The sequence below is a fragment of the Calidris pugnax genome, unplaced genomic scaffold, assembly GCF_001431845.1.
Source record: "Calidris pugnax isolate Ruff unplaced genomic scaffold, ASM143184v1 scaffold280, whole genome shotgun sequence".
In the NCBI taxonomy this organism is placed as follows: Eukaryota; Metazoa; Chordata; class Aves; order Charadriiformes; family Scolopacidae; genus Calidris; species Calidris pugnax.
Window position 1 is genome coordinate 655,440 of NW_015091123.1, and position 25,652 is coordinate 681,091.

Consider the following 25,652-nt stretch of genomic DNA (forward strand, 5'->3'; position numbering starts at 1 on the left):
GCACCGCAGGCTGCTAAATTGGTCTGGAGTCGTTCTTTTTCCACCCACCCCCTTAGTCACTCTTCCCTGGCAGGCAGCGCTGCGGAGCGGTGGGAGGCAAATGAATGTGAAAACTCGGGCAGGAAAATGAGATTTTTTTCAAGAAAAGCCAGCTCCCCTGCCAGCCACCGAAGCGGGACTTCCAGGGCAGGCTTCCCGTGCCCAGGGTGTGTGGGGCAGACCCCCAGCCTCCCCCCCTAGATTTGGGGAAAGGGGAAAGCCTGTCCCTCGCTCCGCTGCAGAGTGGGGCCGGGCAGAGACACGGCTGCTGCTGCTGCTCTCCCGTCCTGTGCCTCCCCAAGCCCTTGCTCTGATGATATCGTTAGCCCGAAATCACTGTTTTCCCCTCTTTGAGAGCCTCTGTTTTGCTGCGGGCAGGTAGAGTCATGCTCAGCACAGGCTCAGGTGAGGCATCCGCGGCATGCAGGGAGGTGGGCAGCCACAGGGAGCAAAACCCAGCCGAATTTTTGGATCCCATCTTCCTTGAGACCATTCAAAAAGCCACCCCCGTCTCCGGCAGCCAGAGCTGAGCTCCAGGCTCTCTCCATGGGACACCCTCACCCACAGACATCCCGGCGGAGCCGCGAGCCCGCGGTGCAAGGCGCTGCGTGGACAAGTGTGAAAAGATAGTATCACCACAGCCATGGCGGGGAACGGGTGCTGGAATCACTCCTCGGGGTGGCACAGAGTGGCAGAGACGGGAGGGTGGCCCTGTCCCTGCTCCGTGGTGGAGCCACCGGGCTCTCCTCGGGCAGCGCTGCCCATGCCCTGCACCCACAGGCATGGGACCTTAATCCTCCAGCCCTCAGGAAAAGCTTAGCACTGCCAGGAAACTTGGAGGCTTTTTGTTTCCTACTCCCCTCAACCAACTCAGGTCTGTGTTTCTAAACACTTCCTTCTCTTGGGGGGGTCTTGAAAGCACCCCCCTGCCTCATTTATCTGATGTTTTATGGTTGCCAGCTGCCCTTGGGTTTGCCAGCTGCCCTTGGGTTTGCTGGCCCTCAGGAAAAGCTTAGCACTGCCAGGAAACTTGGAGGCTTTTTGTTTCCTACTCCCCTCAACCAACTCAGGTCTGTGTTTCTAAACACTTCCTTCTCTTGGGGGGGTCTTGAAAGCACCCCCCTGCCTCATTTATCTGATGTTTTATGGTTGCCAGCTGCCCTTGGGTTTGCCAGCTGCCCTTGGGTTTGCCATGGTGGCTTTTTCCAGGAGATCTGTGGATGCAAGGCTGCAGAAAAGCCCCTCTTGGGCAGGGACAGGGCAGGATGCAGGGGGGAGACACGGATCATGCAGCCCCCCGGGTTGGGGGAGAGCAGCGGCGAAGGCGTGTGGCCGGGAGCGGGCAGGACCGAAGTGGACGGTTGCCATTAGGGATTAGTTAAAAATAGCAGGGAATGTACAAAGATTTGGCACGTGGGCCACAAAGTCTTTCCTACACAGATGATTGTTTGCTACCAGTGGGGTTTTGTGCTTGGCTCACGTTAAGCAAAGGCACACACACACACACACACACACACACGGCGTGTGGCCGGGAGCGGGCAGGACCGAAGTGGACGGTTGCCATTAGGGATTAGTTAAAAATAGCAGGGAATGTACAAAGATTTGGCACGTGGGCCACAAAGTCTTTCCTACACAGATGATTGTTTGCTACCAGTGGGGTTTTGTGCGTGCTCACATTAAGCAAAGGCACACACACGCACACACACCCTTGAGCAGGAAGGCTCAACAAATGGTTTCTGGGAAGCCCCGAGTGCACAAACACATGGCCATTGCCCTGTTTTGGCACCCAAAATCTGGGGGAAGGAGGACACCCCGTTGCACAAGAGGTGCTGGGATTACTCCAGAGCTGCAGGAGCAAACGCTGACCCCGCAGCGCTTTGCAATCGGGTCCTCTCAACAGCAGCGCTCCGGGTCGGACCTTCCTCTTCCTCACACACAGAAGTTTTCCTCCTGAGCTAAAAAGAGATCTCATTTTACCTCCTTAGCAGCTCTAAGGCCTCTGTGAAAGGCAGCTCCTTCCAGCAGAGGGTAGCAATGCGTGTCCACGCTCTCCTCCTTAGAGTAAGAGGGGGTTTAATCATTTATTGAAGAGCTTTATCTCCTCGGCCTCTGACTTTTGGAGAACTGAGGTGTTTGGGTCTGAGAGCTGGAGCTGGGTCCCTGCCTCCCTCCTGCTGGAAGAGAAGAAGCCTCCAAAAGGTCCATCTTCATTCGTGCAACGACACGGGGTGATTTGCCAGCAAATGGCATCTTCCCAGAGAAGTTTATCAAGGTTTCCTCGATGCAGAAGGGGTGGATTTGGCCACTTGCCGTGTTGCCTGAGCAGAGAGAAGCATGTCAGAGGTTCTAGTGCAGAATGGGAGTTGGAAGGAAAGTTTAGGTATTTAGTTGCCTTTTAGCCAGACAACAGTGGTCACAGCAGCAAAAGCCAGAACTGTCTGGACAGACATGCAAGTGCCTTGTGTTTATTTTTTTAAACAATTAAATGACATCTCTGTAAGCCAGTTATGGATGATCCCCTTTAAAGGTTAATTAAATATTCCTTGCAACTTTGATGTACATTTCTCTTTTGAGAGAATTGCTCTATTTGGCAGCCAGGCATTAAAGGGGTGGTTTTCACAACGGGCCAAGTTTGAAAAAAAAGAGGAGGAGGAGAAAAATAGGAAGCGAGAACTGAATTTGCCTTTTTTTTTTTTTTTTTTTTTCCCTTCTGTGGCTGCTGCATGGAAGCCTGGCGGAGCAGAGCAGGGATGGGGACATGTAGGACTCTGGGGAACAGGAGAGGGAGTTGAAGGATGAGAAGACAGCGGCAGCCCAGCAGATGCTTTTTGCAACAGGGACCGAGATTGGCTCCTCATCAGCACACAGAAGTTGCCTTTTCTCAGCTCCCACTTGGATGAGCATCGTGCAGGGTACAAAAATACCCAGCATTTAGACAAACCACAGCATAACTGGTATCACAAACAAGTGAGGACAGCATAGAAATAATGCACAGCTTAGTTTTTGGAGCTCAGGTGTTGCGAAGTCAAGCAGAGACTTGACATGGAGAAGTTTGGTTTGCAGGAAGATCTTTAGGTCCTACCTTAGAGAGGTTCTTCCTCTGATACTCGCTGCTAAGGACAGAGACTGAGGGGTTTTAGCTGCTGCCAGGGTCAGCTATTTCCCTGTTTCTTAGGGAAGCAGCCAAAGCTTCCCACTTCAGCAGGCAGTTTCCAGCCTATGACTTGAGGAACATGTCCCCAGAGAACCAGCCCTGTCTCGGCCTCTGATGGCTTCACCTACCCAGCCATCACCACTGAGAGAAGAGCAAGGGAGAGCAGAGGTGGGTCCATGCACCCTGATGGCGCTCACGTTGCCTGTGAACCCAACAAGGCTGAGAGAGAAGCAGCACAGATTTGCTTTGTGATCCCCAGATACACCAAGGAGGGGCCAAAAGGCTAGAGGAGGTGAAGGACCAGAGAGGAGACCCAGAGAGGAGACCCAGCTGCTGTTGGACAGTACTTACAGCAAAGGTGGGCTGGGCAGCTGTGGCCAGCAGGAACATGGGAGGCAACACGGGCCGTGCTCCTGGCTGCTTTTCAACTGCTTGGGAGAGGAGGAGAGACAATAAAAGGCAAGAAGATTGCAAACAGAGCCCTGTCTCCATGGCAGCCTGCAGCTCCACTTCTAAATTTTCCCTGTACATGAAGAAGATGCTTCTCCCCTGTGCAGTTTTGCAGCAGAAAGAGCCTTAGTCCAGGTATCTCCCTGGGGGGACTGGCTTGTGGAAGACACCCTTGGTCCTACCATCTTGTCATAACCTTGGGGAAACAGGCTCACTGTCCCTCATTGCTGCTTTATCCATAATTAGAGGGACAGAGGAAGACACATGCAAAGCCCGTGGAAGCGGAAAGCTGGGAGGAAAAATATTTAGGGCTCAGCTCAAGTTACATGAAGTTCTTGCTATTTTTAGCTGGACGGGCAAACCCTTTCCATCAATGAGACCCCAGGGAAAGCGTGTGGGAGAGGTGTAGGACACCAAACCTCACCCATCGGGCTGCTGACCAGGGCTACAGCTATGCCAATTAGCACCAGGCTGGGGGGAATTAGCTGGGGGAATTCAAGGACACCATCTCTGTGACACCCCAACCATGCTTGGAGGCAACCTTCAGGATGCACGGAGACGCTGAGCTGCCTTGGGCAAGCCAGTCCCTTGTAACCAGCTTTTTTTTGGGTCCATCCCCCCCCTCCTTCCCCAGCTCCGTGCTCGCACCCTGGCAGATTGTGTTTTACAGGGTCGGAAATAGATGCGCGAGAAGGGGCCTCGCAGCTCCCAAGTGAAAGCCGTGCTCAGCTGTCACCCACCCCGGCACCACCTGCCAGCCCCAGACGCTTCCCAAAATAACTAACCCGTGGTGGGGGCTGCCAGAGCCCCCTCACCCCCCTCCCAGGGAAGGAGCGGGCGTTTCGCACCTTCCAGCCCCACGGATCCATCCCGGCATCCAAGGTCCCCCCCTGGGATGGGGCTTCTCTGCCCGACACCATCCCTGGGCTGCCAAAACCCCCTCCCCAAAACTTGCTCTGTTAACAGAGAGGGTCCCACAAGTGTCTATCTGTCTGTCCCACTGCGTGTCTATTTTTGTCAGTTAGGTTGACTGTTGGACAAGATGATCTTTAAGGTCCCTTCCAACCTAGAAGATTCTGTGATTCTGTGAAGTATTGTGTGCAGGGCTGGAGCCCTCAATATAAGAAGGACATGGACCTGATGGAGCGGGTCCAGAGGAGGGCCACAAGGATGATCAGGGGGATGGAGCACCTCTGCTCCGAGGACAGGCTGAGGGAGCTGGGGTTGTTCAGCCTGGAGAAGAGGAGGCTCCGGGGAGACCTAATAGCAGCCTTCCAGTACCTGAAGGGGCCTACAGGAAGGCTGGGGAGAACCTGTTTAGAAAGGCCTGCAGTGACAGGACGAGGGGCAATGGCTTCAAGCTGGAGGGGAACAGATTTAGACTGGAGATGAGGAGAGGGTTCTTCACTGGGAGGGTGGTGGAGCACTGGAACAGGTTGCCCAGGGAGGTGGTTGAGGCCCCTTCCCTGGAGATATTCAAGGTGAGGCTCGACGAGGCCCTGGGCAACCTGGTCTAGTTGGGGGTGTCCCTGCTGACTGCGGGGGGGTGGGACTAGATGGCCTTTGGAGGTCCCTTCCGGCCTGGACAACTCTATGATTCTATGAAACAGCCAGTAGCCACCGAGCGGGTGCTGGTGGCCCAGGTGCCACGGGGTCTCAGCTGTTTGTCACAGAACGATGGTGCCTGTCACAGGAGGGGGGTGAACTGGCCAGTCTGGAGGTGGTGGCCGTTGCCCGGTGCGGGTGTCACAGCTCAGGTGTGTGCCTGCCATGGCCCCAAACCTGCAGAAGACAGAAGCAGGGAGCAGAGCATTGCTGAGTTTCCAATTAGCGGGGCATTAATTGCAGTATTAGTTGCTCATTAGCGGGAAAAGCCAGATGCTCTTAGGAATTAAGCAAGCTGAAAAGACCTTTCTCCCCACCCCAGGAATATTTAACTGTGTCTCATACCAGCGTTTCCTTTGTAGCGGGAGCACGACTGATGTGACTTGTGTGGGTGCTCGGGGGTGAATCACCGCTGAGCTCCCCAGTCCCTGTGACGTGAGGCTGCTGGCAGGAGCAGAGATGGAGCTGTGAGGACCCACAGGTCCTCCTATTTCTGGGTAGCACAGCTGGGGTGTCTTCACACAGGGCGTCGAGTGAAGGGTGGAAGGAGTCAGAGCATCCCAGAGTTGCGTTTCACCTAAAACAGGGGGAGAAAAAAGAAGGATCTGGGGCTCCTGGTGGAGAGTAAACTCTCCAGGAGCCAGCAATGGGCCCTTGTGGCCAAGAGGCCAAGGGGATCCTGGGCTGCGTAGGGCAGAGTGTGGCCAGGAGGTGGAGGGAGGTCATTGTCCCCCTCTGCTCTGCACTGGGGAGGTCACAACTGGAATCCTGCCTCCAGTTCTGGGCTCCCCAGTTCAAGAGAGACTGGGAACTGCTGGAGAGAGTCCAGCGTAGGGCAACAGAGATGCTGGAGGGATTGGAGCATCTCCCTTGTGAGGAAAGGCTGAGAGAGCTGGGGCTCTTGAGGCTGGAGAAGAGAAGGCTGAGGGGAGACCTTCTTCATGCTCCCAAGGATCTCCAGGGTGGGTTGAAGGAGGATGGAGCCGGACTCTTTTCCGTGGTTGCCAGGGACAGGCCGAGGGGCAACGGGCACAAGCTGGAGCAGGGGAAGTTCCACTGCAATGGGAGGAAGAAGTTGTTTGGGGTGAGGGTGGCAGAGCCCTGGCAGAGGCTGCCCAGGGAGGGTGTGGAGTCCCCTTCTCTGGAGATCTTCAAGCCCCTCCTGGATGCTCCTGAGTGATGTGCTCTGGGCAGCCCTGCTTTGGCAGGGGGTTGGACTGGATGGTCTCTAGAAGGTCCCATCCAACTCCGACAATTCCGTGATTCCATGGAAGCGTTTGGGCTCTGGTGTAAGCAGAGAGCTGGGGATGTCACTGGTAGAAATGAGGGCTACCTGCAGAAATACACAGCACAGGGAGCATAAAGAGCTATTGACCAAACCAAGGTGGTGACAACATGGGGTACCAGGCTCCCAGAGCAGCGCTGGGATATTCCCATGATGCCCTGCTGTTGCTGCATCCAGCGAGGGCAATGCATCGTACAGGACCAGCTCGTGTTGGGAACAACCTTTCCCCGAGGTCAGACGGGGTCCAGGGAGAGCAGGAGGGGGGACGGGACTGTCTCAGCCCCAGCTCCTGATAACGCTGTGGGGATTTGCTTGCGTATGAAGCGATCGAATATAAAGTGCAGCTGTGCGGGGGAGAGCCCAGGCGTTTCGGCACCAGAAATCCCTCATTGCTCTGTGCACGGAAAACAGGGCTCTGCAGCCTCATCTCACCCGGGTCAGCACGAGCAGTGCTCACAGACCATCACCATCCCCCTCCCCAGCCTTCTTTTAACACCACCATCCCATCACTGAGCATTGCCCGGGCTGGCAGGTGGGAGCAGGTTAAGTAGATATTTTGCCCCCCCCCATCACCACATCATTTGCTGATTTTCTGAGCCCAAGGCTGGGTTCTGCTGCCCCAACCCACTCCCCAAAAGTCACTTGGCTCATCTCCTCTCAGGCTCTAACTCCCCACAGGCTGCCAGGGCAAACACCAACTTTTTCTGGGAATAAATACCTGCTGGCTGAGGTTACAGCCTTTCGGCCACCAGCGCCAAGAGATCCTGGTTTGTCTCACTTCTACATCCCTCTGGGGCTCAGGAGACAAAAAGAGTAACACATCACTTTTTCCCAGCCCACGTATTTGCTGGTGTTACCAGTTTGTGCTGGGGCTAACTGTCCAGTAAGCATTTGCTGGAGAGAAAGCACGAGGCTCTGCAGAAACGCGGACGTTGGAAATCACAGCACTTTGCTGACTTAACACTGATTTTCTGTGGGTGAGCAATCGTCCCTGGGCAGGACCAGGAGCTTCTCCCCCCTCAGCCAGGGCTCCCACATGGGGAAACACTGCTGTGTCCCCGCAGAGGGACCAGAGAGAGGAGGAGTGGGCACAGCACAGCGGGCGCTGAGCCGATATCCTCTAAAGCCCGCTCTGCCAATATGATTCATTGTTAATTTGAGAAATTCCTCTTCTTCTAGTACTGGCTTCCCCAAACAGAGCTCAAGCCAGTCGCCTCAGTGCCACCCACATCATCACACGGCTGATTTTGCCCTGCTCTTCCATTAAAGCCACTTGTTGATGCATCCACACTCAGGATGGCTGCCTCAATTGCTCGGTGGACAGAACAGAGGTGCACACAGCTCCTTCAAGCTCTTCCCAAAGCTGATGCCAAACTCAGTGTTGATTTTTGGCTTCTCCAGCCGGGCTGGCAGGAGAAAAGGGGGTGTAGGTGACCCTGACCTGCACCGTTCTCCTGTAGGAGCTGGGTGCCAAGAGGCTTCAAAACGGATGCAGATTCCCTTTTGTTGCCTTTTTTTCCTCCTATTGAGCAATTGCACCTTCACCTCCAGGGCCTGCAGCGGGGTCACCGGTCGTGGTTTAAGAGCCCAGGTGCCCAGGGGACACCGATGGAGACCCAGCCTTCTGCTGCTGGGCTGGCATGGAGCCCACCCAACTCCCTGCCAAAGCCACTCCTGGCTCCTCTAACGAGCCCCAGCCCGTGGGTGTGAATTCTCTCACTGTTCATTGAAAGAACATTAAGTGTGATGGACTCCTGGGCTATTAGAGTGGATGTAACATGTAATTGAGGCTGGTTATTCTTCATCTGGAGTGTGTGTGTGTGTGTGTCCCCCCCCCCTTCTCCACTAATGGCAAATCAGGGCAGAACACATGGTGCGGGCTTTGTGAATCCCGGCCTCGATTCACTCCCTGCCTCCCATCAGAATGATCCCAATGAATATCAATGAATGAGCGGGGGACAATGAATTAGAGTGAATGAAAGCCTTGTAATGGGGCCCTTGCCCGGCACCGAGCCACAATTGAGCACCACAAGGACGGCGTCTGCCTGGGCGGCGTTTCAATTCAGCCCCATTAGCGCGATGAGGGTGATGATTACAGGGTGGGGGCAAGGTCGGCTCCGCTGATGGGGCTTGGAGAGCCCCATGGCTGCCATTTCTTTGGAGAGCAAAATGAGCAGGGCTCTGAGAGCCCGGCTCCAGCTGGGCATGGGGAGAGCGGGATGAGCTCCCAAGTCTGGGCAGATGCTCACTCTGTCTCATCAATCTGGTGTTCGTTAGCACTTGGGGCTGGGGGGCCAGAAATCAGAACCCAATTTTGACTGCAGAGCCCAAATCCAGCTCAGGAGGATTAGAATCATCTAGGTTGGAAGAGACCCTTGGGCTCATCGAGTCCAACCATCTCCCCTACTTTACAAAGTCCTCCCCTACACCATGTCCCTCAGCACTGCATCTAAATGGCCCTTAAACACAGCCAGGGATGGGGACTCCACCACCTCCCTGGGCAGCCTGTTCCAATGCCCGACCACTCTTTGGGTGAAAAATTCTTTCCTAATGTTCAATCTAAACCTACCTTGGGATTGCTGCACTCCCGAGTGTCAGATTAAGCCATTCTCTTCATTAAAAAAAAAAAAAAACTAAGTCAGATGGTCCAGGTAGCACATAGAATCATAGAATGGTTTGGGTTGGAAGGGACCTCAAAGATCATGGAGTTCCAACCCCCCCTGCCCTGGGCAGGGACACCTCCCACCATAGAATCATAAAATCATAAGTTGTCCAGGCTGGAAGGGACCTCCAAAGGTCATCTAGGCTGACCCCCCCACAGTCAGCAGGGACACCCCCAACTAGACCAGGTTGCCCAGGGCCTCGTCGAGGCTCACCTTGAATATCTCCAGGGATGGGGCCTCAACCCCCTCCCTCAACCCCCTCCCACCAGCCCAGGTTGCTCCAAGCCCCATCCAGCCTGGCCTTGAACCCCTCCAGGGATGGGGCATCCACAACTTCCCTGGGCAACCTGTTCCATGCGTGGCTTTTCACCGTGGAGATGCCCACATTTTTCCCCTGGGGCCACATTCCTGGTGTCTCAAAGACCCAAATCACCCCAGCAGAACAGGGGCACATCGCCTGGCAGCGATGGAGGGAAAGAGGAAGGAGGCTGCTCCTGGATCCAGGCTCTTGGCAGCTGCTTCTGTATTATCTCTGCATCTCCCAACAAACACCCAAATGTGTGGGTGCATCTGCACAGAAATGATGAATAATAATTGGAGAGGGGAAAAAGAGTAGGCGAGAGAGAGTGCAGGGGAGAAGGAAGCTTTTGCATACCGAGGGGAGAAGAACAGGATCAGCAGGGAGGGAGCAACACTGCGAAGCCTGGAAGGAAACGAAGGCTCTTGCTAGGATGACCTGCCTGGGGAAGGCAGGGAGAAAAGCTGCCTCCTGTGAAAATGTTTCAAGGAAGAGGGAAAGGCTTCAAAGAAACTATGCTGCCGAGGAGATAAGATTAAATTCCTGCAGCCCATTCATACAGGAGGCGACGGGGAGAGCGGCTCTCCCACGTGCCATTGCAGGGTAGGCATCACTGCAATGAATGTGGGATGCCATTCATTTTTTTTCTCTCCCCCCCTTTCTTTCTGCAAAAACAAGAGTGGGTGCATCTGCACGTGCAGCCCCTCATCCCATGGGTTTGGCCCAGGTGTTTATTGGGGGGGTCCATTGCCGCTGGACCCCCGCACCTCCCTGCTCACTCCTCCACCTCGGTGGGGTTTGTTAACAGCCCCATTTGGGGGGTCACGGGGGGTGAAGAGCAAAGGGTCACAGAGCACAGCGTCACCCCGGGGGTCCCACTGACACGGGGCTCGTGCCATCGCCCCGGCCCCCTCCCCAGCACCGACAAAAGGGCTTTGAAGGGCTCATTTGCTGGGGGCGGCAGAGCGAGAGGGAAAGGCTTGTGCCTTTTCTGGCTTTCTGTCCTTAATTGGTGAGTGATGGGGCAAACCACGTTTCCAAGTAATCACGTGTGGTGCCGGGAGCTGAGCAGTTGGGGGGATGCAGCGGTCGGTTTCGGATGCAGAGAGGGGGTGGCACAGCCACCACTCGCTCACAAGGACACACGGACCCAGGGGGGACAACGTGCACCCCACAAACACCCAGCCTACATCCCATTTGCCCACACCACCACGGTGAGAGCTCCCCGTTTGTGCCCACGGATGTGGGGCAAGCTGGAGGGGAACAGATTTAGACTGGAGATGAGGAGAGGGTTCTTCACTGGGAGGGTGGTGGAGCACTGGAACAGGTTGCCCAGGGAGGTGGTTGAGGCCCCTTCCCTGGAGATATTCAAGGAGAGGCTTGATGGGGCAACCTGGTCTAGTTGGGGGTGTCCCTGCTGACTGCGGGGGGGTGGGACTAGATGACCTTTGGAGGTCCCTTCCAGCCTGGACAACTCTATGATTCTATGTAACATGGTGCCTTGTACCCCATCCCCCACTGCACGGATGGGGACACCCACCATCTCTGGGGCACTTCCAGACCCACGTGGTGCCTTGCACCCCATCCCCAGCAGCACGGATGGGGGCACCCACCATCTCTGGGGCACTTCCAGACCCTGCACTCTCTGCATCACATTGATTTATTATTTTTCCAGCCCCTCTTTACACTCTGCAATCCGCCTCACCTAACCCAGCTGTCGCCAAGCATGCAAAACCCCTTAAAATACATATATATACATGCACCTAAATATATATGTATGCAGATAATGACTGGCTTTTTGTTTGGCTCAGCAAACCCACCCTGCTCCCTGCAGAGTCACACAGTTGCTGGGTTTGACACAGGGGAAGACTCAGGCACGTGCCACCGAGGCTGAACAAGGAAAGGGGACCAGCCCCGTCCCCTCTTTTGGGGGTGCCCCAAAGCTGGAGCAGCCCCTGTGCCCCCTGCTCCCTCGGCTCTGCTCTTTCTAGAGCCTTTCCCTTCCTGCTAACGACCTGCACCAACGCCAACTCCTCCACGCCTTTCAAAGCGTTCGTTTTTAAGTGGAAAGAGGGAAGAAGAAGAAGAAGAAGAAAAAAGACGTGCCCAACCCTCTGAGGCATGTGTAGGAGGGACATATATATACATGCACCTAAATATATATGTATGCAGATAATGACTGGCTTTTTGTTTGGCTCAGCAAACCCACCCTGCTCCCTGCAGAGTCACACAGTTGCTGGGTTTGACACAGGGGAAGACTCAGGCACGTGCCACCGAGGCTGAACAAGGAAAGGGGACCAGCCCCGTCCCCTCTTTTGGGGGTGCCCCAAAGCTGGAGCAGCCCCTGTGCCCCCTTCTCCCTCGGCTCTGCTCTTTCTAGAGCCTTTCTCTTCCTGCTAACGACCTGCACCAACGCCAACTCCTCCACGCCTTTCAAAGCGTTCGTTTTTAAGTGGAAAGAGGGAAGAAGAAGAAAAAGACATGCCCAACCCTCTGAGGCATGTGTAGGAGGGCTGGGATTGATTGAAACGCCTCCTGCCAAGAGGCTGGAAAGTCCCAGCTCTCCCTCCCCACTTTTCTCCTGTCTTCTCCAGGCACCCAAAGGTGCATCTATCCAAGGGGACTTGTTGTTCTGGCCGCAGGGATGGTGAGCCCGGTGTCCCTGGAGCACCAGCTCCATATGGACCCTGATCCACACCGTGCTTGGAGGCATCAAACCTCCCTGACACGGCTGCCGTGGGCGGCTGTAAATACACGGGCTGCCTTTCCTCCTCACCTCGCACACGTTGAGCGCTGTCTCGGGGGCTGCTGTCGCTGTAGCTGGCAGCTTTTTTGCTGCTGTGACACTGCCTTTTCTCTTCTGCGGGCGCACACACACGCACACACACACACACACGGCTGGTGTCAGGAACACACGCTGGCAGAGCAGCCTCCTGTGCCAATTATCCTGTTCCCCACAGCGATTCCTCCCCCTCCGCGCACATTATGCCTCTTACCCTCTAAAAATGAATGAAGCCAAAGTCATCGATCACTTTTTAGCACATCGGCATCCAGGCAGCAGCTCGCACCTTGGTTCTTTCTTACTTCTCTTAATCTTCCCCCCAAAAAAATGGATTTAGGGATTAAAGCAGATATTCTGTCTTTCTGGGACTTTTCTTTGATGCTTAATCAATCTGGGTCCTGAGGGCACAGAGAAAAAGGAAACATAAAGCTGAGGGATGAGCACAGGTTTGTGTTTCCCTGTTGGGGATGCAGAGGAGCAGGCATAAGGCAGGACATAACGAAAATGGGAAATAAAACAGAGGAGCAACTCTCTAGACCTTGAGGATGAGGCAGCGAGGATGCTCCAGCACATTGTCCCTGTGTCCCCTCCACCTCCCAGCCCTCTCCTGCTGCCAGGGGATGTTTTACCCTCAGGATGCCTGTTCTGCTGATGGGAGCTCGACACAGACCAGACCTCCCAGTGCCAACGCCACCAGAGTGGGAGTTTTGGGCTGCTCTGCACGGAGCAAAGAGCCTAAACGTGTTCTCTCTCATCATCCTGGGCAAACAGAATTCAGCTCATTTTGATTATGGACTGACTTCTGCCCGTGAGAGGCTCTTCCCCCTTCTCCCCACCTCACCCTTAATTATCCAGATGGAAGGTGCACCTCCATTACAGCCCTGACACTGGGAGCCAAGCACTGCAAAGGCCACCAGGAGCCAGGAGGATTTTATTTTGATGTATTTTCCCCCCCCCTCCATAGCAAAGAGAATTAATGCACAGCCCCGCATACCTCTGAACCATAATCACAATACTTAGCACACACATAACGCCCCTCGTTTTCTTAAGTGCTGCACAGGCATTAAGCGTAATTAAGCCTCACAGCATCCCTTTTCAGGGGGGTTAAGAGGAGCGGGGAAAATTGGAGAGAAATCAGGGAGTGACAGGCTGATGCGGGAGAGGTTGTGGCCGCGTCTCCCAGCACCGAGAGGGGCTGCCAGGAGAAGGGATTCATCCAGCACAGCATGGGTGCTTGTTGGAAGAGGTCCACTGTACCCAGCAGCTTCTGATGAGCCCCTGGGCACGGGGATGTAGTCAGTGGGCCGGGAGCTGTGCCACGGCGGGTGCCAGCCAGGCTGGGAGACACATGCAGGTGGTGGGAGGCTCCTGGAGCCGTCCCCAGGCAGAGAGGAAAGCCCTGCCATTCCCTGCCTGCCTTGGCTGCCACCCTCCTTCACGGGGGCTTTGGGATGGGGAAGCATAGGGTTGCCAAGGTTGGGAGGGACCTTGCAGATCATCGAGTCCAACCATCAAAAATGCAACACTGACAAAAAGCAGCACAAAAACCTATCTCTAAGCACTGTGTGTACCCATCTCTGGTCGAGTCCAACCATCAAAAATGCAACAGTGACAAAAAGCAGCACAAAACCTTATCTCTAAGCACTGTGTGTACCCATCTCTGAAGTATTTCCAGGGATGGGGCCTCAACCACTTCCCTGGCCAGCCCATTCCAAGCCTTAAGAATCACAGAATCTTCTAGGTTGGAAGGGACCTTAAAGATCATCTTGTCCAACCGTCAACCTAACTGACAAAAATAGACACCCACACAACAAACAAGGAGCATCATCACTAAACCAGACCTCCCAGCACTACATCAACCCGTCTTTTGAACACCTCCAGGGATGGTGCCTCAACCACCTCCCTGGGCAGCCCATTCCAATGCCTGATAACCCTTGATAAAAATAAGATAACCCGTGTAAAAAATGTTCCCCAATATCCAATCTGAGCCTCCCCTGAGGAAACTTGAGGCCATTTCCTCTTGTCCCATCATCTGTTCCTTGGGAGAAGAGACCGACCTCCCCTGGCTACACCCTCCTTTCAGGGAGTTGGAGAGAGTGAGAAGGTCTCCCCTCAGCCTCCTTGTCTCCAGGCTGAATCCCCCCAGCTCCCCCAGTCCTCCCCATAATACTTGTGCTCCAGACCCCTCACCAGTCTTCCCCATAAGACTTGTTCTCCAGACCCCTCACCAGCTCCATCGCTCTTCTCTGGACACTCTCCATCCCCTCAATGTCCCTTCCTCACCCTGCTCTCTTTGCCTCCCCCAGGCTCACAGCTCCCGGGTGCAGTGAGGTCTTTGCTATGATCTCAGCGGTGACCGGCTCCATCCGCTGCCCGGACCCCTCACCCCACGGTTGACCCGGGCTCTGCTCCCCCCACTGCATGCCCCCCGGCCTGGGACCAGCATGGGCAGCGTCAGTAGCCTCATCTCTGGCCACAGCTTCCACAGCAAGCACTGCCGAGCCTCCCAGTACAAGCTCCGCAAGTCGTCCCACCTGAAGAAGCTCAACCGCTACTCGGACGGGCTGCTCCGCTTCGGCTTCTCCCAGGACTCCAGCCACAAATCCAGCTCCAAAAGCAGCAAGAATGAGGACTTCTTTTACATCAAGGTCAGCCAGAAGGCTCCTGGCTCCCACCGCGCGGACTATACCTCTCTTGCTGGAGGGGAGCTGGGCAGCCAAGCCGGGACGAGCAGCATGGACTTCGGGACCCCCACGCCGCAGAAGCTGATGGCCTTCCCCAGCCAGCTGGAAGTGGTTAGTAGGGGAGATGGTGGTCCCAGAAGTGGTGGTGGGGGGTGCCCAGTGGACCACATCCAGCCTCAAAGGGGGTGCAGGTCCTACCGCAGGGTTGTCCTGGTCCAGGAGAAGGCTCAGAGGTGATGGTTTGTGCCAAGGGGCAACGGGGAGGTTCTGGGGGTACCTGCCCACCCTCAGCGATATGACCCATATCCCTTCATTCCCAAACCCAGCAGAGGCAGATTTAGTCACCAGCACCCTCCTGAGCTTTGAGTCCTTGCTGGGGCCACCCCTGCCGTGTGGGTCTCATCCTCAGGGGCAGAAGGGATGGGGGAGAACAGAAGATGTGCTGATGGGTTCTGCTCTTCTCCCCAGGGTGCGGAGAAACCGGCTGCACGACCCACTGCCTTCAAACCAGTGCTGCCCCGGTCCGGAGCCATCCTCCACTCCTCCCCAGAGAACGGGGGTCACCTCCCCCAGCAGCTGCACCCCTTGGAAAAAACCAAGGAGCAGGAGCTGAAGCCGGCGCTGTACTCAGGGGGTCTGTCCGACTCCGGCAGGAACTCCATGTCCAGCCTCCCCACCCACAGCACCAGCAGCAGTTACCAGCTCGAACCCCTCGTCACCCCCATGGGACCCATCAGCCGCTTCGGGGGCTCAGCCCACAACATCTTGCAGTGCGCCATCATCCAGGACAGCAACATGATGAGCCTCAAGGCCATGTCCTTCTCCGACGGGGGCAACAAGATCCTCAGCACTGGCAAAGTCCCCCACCACCATGCCGCCGAGAAGACCACTTGCATCCGTTCGCCCATCTCCACAGACGAGTCCACCATCCAGGAGCTGGAGCAGAAGCTCCTGGAGAGGGAGGGAGAGCTGCAGGAGCTTCAGTCGAGCTTCGAGGAGAAGGAAGTCAGCTCCTGCCAGGCTTATGAAGAGAAGCAGCGGCGCTGCAAGGAAGAGCTGGAGGGCCTCAAGCAGAAATGCAACAGCAAGCTCAAGCAAACCTCGCAGAAAACCCAGCGGACGCAGCAGGTCCTTCACCTCCAGGTGTTCCAGCTGCAGCAGGAGAAGAAGCAGCTCCGGGAGGAGCTGGAGAACCTCATGAAAGAGCAAAACCTGCTGGAGACCAAGCTGAGGTCCTATGAGAAGGAGAAGACCAGCTTCGCCCCAGCGCTGGAGGAGACCCAGTGGGAGGTAAGTGGCACCAAGAGATGCCTCGGGCTGTCCACGCTGAAAGCCAAGTGCCTACACAGAAGGTGATAGCTCCAGCACCAGCAATAAACCACGCAGCTCTGCTCCATTTCTGTACCTGCAGAAGGTGCGAGCAGAGCAGATGGTGCCCACAGTAAGCCCAGGCTGGAGGAGATAAATATTGAAGGCGAGGAGAGCCCTAGTCTGTCGCGTGGAGGCTCCGCAAGTTAGAATGGAGTGACTCACTGCCCCTCTTAACCCCTCAGCACTTCACATCCCACAAGGAACCAGCTACTGCATAAAAACCCCAGTCATTAAAATAACTTCACGTTCCCAGCCTCCAGCGCAGGGTTTCAGGCTGCCCCAGAGGAGCAGTAAAGCTGCCTTCCCACCTGTAAATAGGAACTACTTGGACTTGCCACCCTCATTTATTAGAGAGCAGTAAAACCTTCCACTCTGCGCTTAAACTTAATTTTCCTGCTGATTGGGCATCACTGACCCAAGACCATTAAACTGCTGAGAATCCAGCCTGCTCACCCGCCTGAGGGACATTTCATGGGAGAAGCAGAGCTGTTGCCCAACACGCTTCGAGGAGCGTGGGCTTCACCTTCCCTCCCTTTGCAGGCAAGGATTTCTCATAGGGCTTTCAGTATCTCTGGTTTATTTGCATTTTGGAGCCACTTTTCCAGGCTGCACGCAAGACCTACCACAACTGCAGCCGCAGGGTCCCACCAAGAGCGGTCCCAGCATCAGCTGGATGCTGAATCCCCAACAGCCATCTCAGGGAGGGCTCTACCAGCCACACTTTAGGCTCCAGTGGGATGCTCCAGCTGGATTTAGGTGCTTTACTCCCAGCTGCAATTTTACAGGGTGCAGTTGGGTGTCTGCTGGGTGAAACCAGCTCAGCCAGTTTAACTGACCGCGTGAGCCATCGCGTTGGACGGGGTACTGAGGCTTGAGCACTTCCTCAACACCATCCTCTTCCACACCTCAGCTGAGGGAGTGTCAGCTCATTAATTCCTTACGGCTGTTCACAAGCAGCTGGGATGTTGATGCATGGAGACCTTAGTATCCCCCCAAGAGCCCAGGGCATCACCCTCTCTTCCTGGGCATTCTTCTGGGTGGGATTTCATGGACGGGGTCTCTGCATGCCAAGCCCCAGCTATTCCCAGCATGGTTTCCATGAGGTACCGTGGGTTCTACCGGCTTTTTCCAAATTCCATCCCTAACTCAGGTGCTGTGTCCCTCCCTGCAGGTGTGCCAGAAGTCGGGGGAGATCTCCCTCCTGAAGCAGCAGCTGAAGGAGTCCCAGACAGAGCTCAACACCAAGACCACCGAGATCCTCAGCCTGAAGGCTCAGCTGAAGGAGGTGAGGGTGAAGATGGAAGGGCTGGAGATGAAGACCCAGGACCTGGAGGGCTCCCTGCGCACCAAAGCCATGGAGCTGGAGGTGTGTGAGAATGAGCTCCAGCGCAAGAAGAACGAGTCTGAGCTGCTGAGGGAGAAGGTGAACCTGCTGGAGCAGGAGATCGTGGACCTGAGGACGGAGCTCGCCGTCCTCAAGGAGCAGCTGAGCGAAGCCCGGGAGGTGGCCAGGCCCTGCGCCGTGGTGGACGATGCTCAAGCCCTGCAGGGAGAGGTGGAGAGGCTGAGGGCAGAGCTGAAGGCTGAGCGGGACAACAACGAGCAGATGACCTCCAGCTTCCAGCACGAGCGGCAGACATGGAAGGAGGAGAAGGAGAAGGTGATTCACTACCAGAAGCAGCTGCAGCAGAGCTACCTGCACATGTACAAGAGGAACCAGAACCTGGAGAAGATGCTCCAGCAGCTCGCCGCGGGGGAAGACGGCAAGGAACCCATTGAGCTGGACATACCCGGCGCCGACGTCCCCTACGAGGACATCATCGCCACCGAGATCTGAGCCAGGTCTGCCTTCTCCTCCCTGCAGCTCTGGGGCGGGTGTCTCTTCCAGGCGAGAAGCTCTGCCCCACGGCTGGGTCCATGCCTTGTACAGTCCAGATGAGCCATGTATTTATTAGCCGAGCTGGTGGCCTGGCCAGCTTGCCAGCCTTTGTCCCTTCCCCGCGTGGCACCGTGGCGGTGCCCTCCGTCGCCTGTCGTCGTTACAGAGGTGAACAAGCAACTCGTGCCAATGGTGACGTGCCAGCAGCTCCCCCTCGCCCCTGTTGCCACCTTGGCAGCGTCCCTTCTGCCCCCTTGTAGGACTGAGAAGCCGGCGACAGGGGTGGTCAGGGAACAGGACTTCAGGAAATAACCTCTTGATGATGCAAAACTCCCAGGGGATGCTTCACTCCGGGCTTGGAGAGACCCCGTGATGGCACAGCTCTGGGGACAGGGACACCACAGCCCTTCCCACCGTCCACAGCCTGGAGGATGATCCGTGCTGCTCCCACATCTCCTTCACCTTCCTCCGCTGGGTCCCCATCTCCAGGGACCGAGGAGCCACCCCCTGCGACAGCGCAGGTTGCACATCCACTTCTCCCATCCTTCGGCTGCTGTAGAGCCTCAGGAAGGACCACCCCCACCTCGTCACAGCCAACACCCCCACCGAAATCACCTTTCACTAACGAGCACAGCCCACCTCACAGCCCTCCCATCCCTCGGCCACCACCGCACCGGCACATCCCTCCTCCCAGCCATGGTGAGCCCACTGCCCCCCACCCTGACCAACAAGGGCTTGGGGGTCCCTTCTCTCCAGCTGCCAGACGGGCAACCAGATTGAAGAATTCACAGAAATCTCCGAGCCACAGTCTGACCCCAAGAATCGAGGGGTAAAGGGGTTGTGTTTGCCCCCTTGCCCCACACTTGCTCAGTGCGACCCTCCCTCTGGGAGCCCCAGCTGCCTTATCTCCTCCCGTGCCCTTACGTCCACGGGATCCCAGCAACTCAAGCTGGTTAAAAAAAAAACCCAAACCGACCACTTTTGCTTCATTTTCTACCCCAGCCCTTAAAATTTCCTCCAGCTGCCAGCGGATAACAATGCTCCACTGCAGGTCACCAGGGGTGACTCTCCTGTCCCCCCCACATCTCAGGCTGGGAGGGCATCAGCCAGCACCCAACTTGCCAGGGTGAAGATCTCCAGCCAGGACCACTTATTTTGTGCCAGTGCAATGGTTTTTTTACTGCAATGTGTTTGTTTACCCATTAGCACCAGCCCGGGAAGCCCCTTCCCAGGGTTGCAGGGGTGGGGGGGGGATCTTGCATGACCCCATACCAAAAATTCGGCCAAGGGCTCCAAGCTTTGCACAAACAGCAGAATTCAGCATCCCTCACCCCACGGGTGACACATGGAAACCAGTCTGTGCCTTCCTCACTGCTCCCCCCCCACCCCAGCCCCGGGGCATCCCGGCCGGTCCCGGCACACAGCACAAAGCCCATCCTCAGCCATGGTCCACTGGAGAAAAGCCAACCTCAGATCCCAGTTCCAGCCCTGGAGCTGTAGTTTGGGGACCATTTCAGGTGAGCCAGGGTTTGCCCAGCCCCACTGAAGGATGTTTTGGAGACCTGAAGGATGAGGGATGAAGGATGGCACCCGACTCACCGGACCAGAAGGGATTTTCTGCATCATCCAAGCCATAACCCTGCACCGAGAGCTCTGCCCCCCCCTTTTCCCCCCACCTCAGAGCCAGAACACGGCCACCAGGAGCTTTCCAGTGCCAAACACACCCCGGGGTGGGTGTTGAGGGAGGGGGGCAGAGCCCTCCCCAGCCCTGCTCCCGTTCCAGCCTCGGTGGCACCATCCCTGGTCCCCCATCACCCCAGTGTCCCCCCCACCCCTCCCAGCCATTGCTGCGTGATGTGATCGCCCGGAGGCATCGACGTGCTGCCTTTGCACAATGCTGTGTGTGACCGTCCCGCATCGCAGCTGTGTCGCTCCCGCCCGAGGCCGGGCTTCAGCCTGTACAGATAACTATTTTTTTTGTTTTTTTTTTTCCTGCAGGTTTTTTCCGAATGTTATTTCTGGTGACCGATGTAAACTACTGGTAATTTTATGTTTTTATTTATAAATAAATTTTTAAAAACTCCCTGGGGTGGTTTTCATCGCCGGCGGGTGGCCACGCAGGACAGGGCTTCACCGTGCCCCTCTCACATCAACCCCAAACCACAAACCATTTATCACGGAGCACCAAGGTCCCCTTTGGGGACATCTTTCCACCTGGCCCTGGTTGTTTCCAGCCCCGTTATCTCCGCTCTGCAGCTGGGATAACCCATGCATGGAAAAGCAGAGACTTGGCCTCGGGCAAACACGGAGGGGGGAGTGGAGAGGAGGAGATTATCCTCCTGGCCCTGCTCCCAGCCCCTGCCCCCCGGCTCTGCCCCCCTGCTCTGCAGGTGAGACTGATTTTCATCCTGACCCACACAGCCCAAAGCTCCCAGACCCTGCCATCACCATCCCCAGAGAGGGCAAGTCCATCCCCCCCAGCCAGCGGCGGAGCCGGAGAAAACAATTACAGAAGGAGAAATGCAGTGGAAACACCTCAACAAAAGACAAGGAGATGTTTTGACTGTTTAAGCTGTTTTCCTTCAGAATCGATGGACTCGGAGCCTGTTTGCACTGTGCAGGTCTGGCGGTTTCACAGGGGGAGATAAAACAGCACAGGGGGAGATAAAGAGGGGGGCGGAAAATAGGGGGAAACACTCAATTTGAGGAAAACACAGTTCACCCTGAGTCCTTTGGCTGTTTCCACAGGGTACGTGCCCCACCACAGCGAGGGGTGGGGGGGACCAAGTGATACACAAGCTGCTCCGTGCCCCCCCAAAAGGGCACCCGGCTCCCGCCGACGCTTTCCAGGGAAATCTTGGCTTTGCTCACGCTGCCCGAGGCGGGAGGAAAGCTTATTTTTAGAGCCTTTGAAAACTGCCGAGGAGGAAGGAGATGGTGGAAAACCACGTGCAGAGGGCTCTCTTTCTCCTGAGAGGCACCTTCTGTTAGAAATCACCTCCCACCATCTCCTGCCCTGGCTGTGGGTGCTGCCAGCTCCTCCGAGCCCTTCCCAGGCTTGGCCATGGGTCTGGGTCAGGGGAACAGCGAGGAGAAGACTCCCCTGATATTCCAGGGGACATCACTGTCCCACAGAGGTCACAACCCAATTGCAGATGATGCAGCAAAGCAGAGACTTACCAGGGCTGAGCAGGAGCAGGTCCAGGAGCAAGTGTAGCATCCCTGGGGGCACACACCCCCTAAGGACAGCTTCTTAGCAGTGCCCAGGACATTGGGAACCCAAAACCCCAGCCCTGTAGACACTGTAGACAGCTGCTTCCATTGAAGCAAGTGAGTGTCCCACCCCTTTTCCTCCAAAACCTTAATGAAGCTACTGAGAAAAAGCTGTGTCCTCCCCACAAGTGGGGCTCAGATGGCAGAAATTAAGTAGTGGGGCACCAGCCAGCCCTTGTAGGGCTGTTCCACTTCAGGAGCAGGGCTCAAACAGACCCAGCTTCAGCATCAGGGATGCTGTGGGATCACAGGGAAAGCTGAACAGGAGGAACCAGCCTCTGCCAGGTCCCCGCTGCCCCAGGAGGAAGGAGCAAAAAGCCCTGATAACAGCGGGGCAAAGCCATTCCCCCAGAGCACCCAGTGCTTCTTGGTGGCAGGTTGAACACAAATGGGATGGCACTGGTGTGTGCTGGGGCTCCCAAGCTCAGCAGAGCATGGGAGGGACCCCTGGCTCGTGTGATGGGGGGCAAAAGAGGAGAAGCAGCACCAGCTCATGTGTGTCCCCCCCCCAAAGTCACTGGGGTCCCTGCTTCCTCCCTGCTTTGGGCTAATTCTGCTCCAGCTGCCCGGGCGCCAACCGCCCTCAGACAGAAGGAGTTTGAATTAGCTGTTGAACTAATCAGCGGATGCAAATAAGCTTCAAGACGGAGAAAAGCTGATTTGCATCTTCTTTTTAACACCCGGGTGCCACCACCCCACCGGTTTCTGGCTACTACGGAGAGGGGGGGGAAAGGGGGGGGCAGAGTCAGACCTAAAAATCTCAGCAGAGACAAGACCAGGGATCGCCTTTGAAAGAGCAATTAAAGGGAGCCACCTCTTGCTCGCAGGGTGAGGGAGGGTCGGGGGCAAAGCTGCTTTTGATGTGCAAATAATCAGCCCCCCCCCCCCACCAGCCTGCTCCCCCCGCCTTACATCTGCCAGCCCCAACCCAAAACCCAAGGGGCAGGGGGTGTGTGTTGGGGGGGGGGAACGTGTCCAATGTTTGCTCTTCCCCCCCCTCCTCTTCCTCCTCAATGAGCCGACAGCTGGCGTGTGCTTCTCGCAGGGACCTGACATCAGTTGGCAAAAGGGGATAAGACCCCCAGGCAGCCCTCATTAGTCATTGCCCAAAAAAAAAAGGGGAAAAAAGGGGAAAGAAAACAGCGTGTAAATGTGCTCCGGCAGCAGCTGGGAGATCAGCACGTCCCATTTACCATGGTACCTGCTGTCTCCGAGCCGTGAAATATGGGGCTGTTTGTTCAGCATCCGGCTAAACGCCATGCCCAGGGCTCACCGCGCCGCCCGGCCCGATGCCACGCAGAGGGGCACCCCTTCCTCCCCAGCCCTTTGCTCTCCCACCCCGTTTTCCCCAGCGAAGGGCTCCACTCTCACTAAAATAGCTGTGCTGCAAGCCCCAGCCTGCTCCTGGGGCCTCAGGCTGACGGCAGCTACAGCTATTTTTGTCTTTTCTCCCTTCCAGGGCTGCGTGCCAGGCTCAGGCTCAGCTACCTGCCAGCTTTGGGCTTGGGACAGGCTCTGCTGTGACCCAGGGACCTGCCCGCACGCAGGGTGACAGTGACCCTGTGTCCTCTGTTGGCAGATGGGTTTTCTCCAGCAGCCGGGGAACATGAGACAGGAGGAAGAGAGGGATTTGGATATCAGAAGCCAAATAGAAGACAGGCATTTTGGATACCAGAAAGAAATTCTTTCCTGCAAGGGTGGTGAGAGCCTGGAACAGGTTGCCCAGAGAAGCTGTGGCTGCCCCATCCCTGGAGGGGTTCAAGGGCAGGTTGGAGGGGGCTTGGAGCAACCTGGGCTGGTGGGAGGTGGACGTGTTGGAACTGGATGATCTTTAAGGTCCCTTCCAACCCAAACCATTCTATTATTCTATGATTTCTGCCCAATTCTGCGGAGGCAGAGGGGAGCAGGCGTCATCTCACCAGAGGAGCAGCGTGGCACGGGCAGCACAGCCAGGGACCGGAGGGGACAGGTCAGAGCTGGGTGCTGCCATCAAATCCTTGCCAGACATACATTAAACTGGCAGTCCTAGGGGTTTAAACTGCAAGGAAAACTGAATTAACTCCCCCAGAAAGGAGCCAAAGAGCCTCACAGGTTCTCTGCCGATACGCTCAACCTTCTGCTTCATCCCACAAAGCCAAACAAACCAGAATCTGCCCTATCCCACCCAAACCAGAACCTGCCCCATCCCACCCCCATCCCACCATCCCCCACAAAAAAAACCCCTCAGCACACTTTGTGGCATCCGAGTGAGCTAAGAAGCATCCCTGCAGCTCTGATCATCTCTGAAGCAGTTCTTGTGCTGCTGCCTAAATATTTAACTGGAAAAAAAAATAATACATTATTTCCAGGTGATAAGAGGATGTGAAACAGCCCTGTCCTTCCCGACTGCAGCAGCAGGGCTGGCTGGGGAGCTGACGTGTGGCAGCTCCCTCCATCCCTGCTCCACACGCCGCCGGCCGGGCGCACAGTGCCGCTCAGAGGGGAGCAGGCTCAGGTGTGCCCTGTCATCTCACCAGAGGAGCAGCGTGGCACAGGCAGCACAGCCAGGGACCGGAGGGGACAGGTCAGAGCTGGGTGCTGCCACCAAATCCTTGCCAGACATACATTAAACTGGCAGTCCTAGGGGTTTAAACTGCAAGGAAAACTGAATTAACTCCCCCAGAAAGGAGCCAAAGAGCCTCACAGGTTCTCTGCCGATACGCTCAACCTTCTGCTTCATCCCACAAAGCCAAACAAACCAGAATCTGCCCTATCCCACCCAAACCAGAACCTGCCCCATCCCACCCCAATCCCACCCAAACCAGAACCTGCCCCATCCCACTGTCCCCTGCAAAAAAAAAAACCTCAGAACATTTTGTGGCATCAGAGTGAGCTAAGAAGCATCCCTGCAGCTCTGATCATCTCTGAAGCAGTTCTTGTGCTGCTGCCTAAATATTTAACTGGAAAAAAAAATAATACATTATTTCCAGGTGATAAGAGGATGTGAAACAGCCCTGTCCTTCCCGACTGCAGCAGCAGGGCTGGCTGGGGAGCTGACGTGTGGCAGCTCCCTCCATCCCTGCTCCACACGCCGCCGGCCGGGCGCACAGTGCCGCTGCGTGGCTGCCACGCTCCATCCCGCACCGTGTCCACCACATCCCCTCCTGCCCCACATCCCCTCCTGCCCCACATCCCCCCCACATCCCACCCACCACAGCCCGGTCTCTCCTGTGCTGCTGAAAATGGTTATTTTCTCCCCAGCACAAACTACCCCCCCCTTAAATTTATATTCACCCAAAACCTTTGTCTGCCCCGGATGAGCCATAATTGATGGCTTCCCTCACCAGCCTGCCCTGAGACACTGGATACACCTCATTTTTTTTCCCCTTTGCCCCTATCAGCTGTGAATTAGTAGAGTTTAATTGCAGAATTAAACTTGTAATTCACAGAATCGTTGGAGTTGGAAGGGACTTTCTAGAGCCCATCCAGTCCAACCCCCTGCCAAAGCAGGGCTGCCCACAGCACATCACTCAGGAGCATCCAGGGGGGGCTTGAAGATCTCCAGAGAAGGGGACTCCACACCCTCCCTGGGCAGCCTCTGCCAGGGCTCTGCCACCCTCACCCCAAACAACTTCTTCCTCCCATTGCAGTGGACCTTCCCCTGCTCCAGCTTGTCCCCGTTGCCCCTCGGCCTGTCCCTGGCAACCACGGAAGAGTCCGGCTCCATCCTCCTTCAACCCACCCTTGAGATCCTTGGGAGCATGAAGAAGGTCTCCCCTCAGCCTTCTCTTCTCCAGCCTCAAGAGTCCCAGCTCTCTCAGCCTTTCCTCACCAGGGAGATGCTCCAATCCCTCCAGCAGCATCTTGGTTGCCCTTTGCTGGACTCTCTCCAGCAGTTCCCAGTCTCTCTGGAACTGGGGAGCCCAGAACTGGAGGCAGGATTCCAGTTGTGGCCTCCCCAGTGCAGAGCAGAGGGGGACAATGACCTCCCTCCACCTCCTGGCCACACTCTGCCCTACGCAGCCCAGGATCCCATTGGCCTCTTGGCCACAAGGGCCCATTGCTGGCTCCTGGAGAGTTTACTCTCCACCAGGACCCCCAGATCCTTCTTTTTTCTCCCCCTGTTTTAGGTGAAACCCAACTCCGGGATGCTCTGGCTTCTTCTACTCTTCACTTGACACCCCGTGTGA

At 56.1% G+C, this 25,652-nt stretch overlaps 1 protein-coding gene across 1 annotated transcript in view; it reads left to right on the top strand.

The window, feature by feature from the left end:
• Nucleotides 1-19,226, top strand: part of LZTS1 (leucine zipper, putative tumor suppressor 1) — a 21,496-nt gene extending 2,270 nt beyond the window's left edge. Inside the window, exons 2-4 of the mRNA XM_014958435.1 lie at nucleotides 14,583-15,071; nucleotides 15,429-16,250; nucleotides 17,503-19,226. Coding sequence (XP_014813921.1) covers nucleotides 14,721-15,071; nucleotides 15,429-16,250; nucleotides 17,503-18,168 — 1,839 coding nt within the window. The 5' untranslated portion in view covers nucleotides 14,583-14,720 and the 3' untranslated portion in view covers nucleotides 18,169-19,226. The remainder of the gene's footprint in view (nucleotides 1-14,582; nucleotides 15,072-15,428; nucleotides 16,251-17,502) is intronic.
• The last annotated feature ends 6,426 nt before the right edge of the window (nucleotides 19,227-25,652 follow it).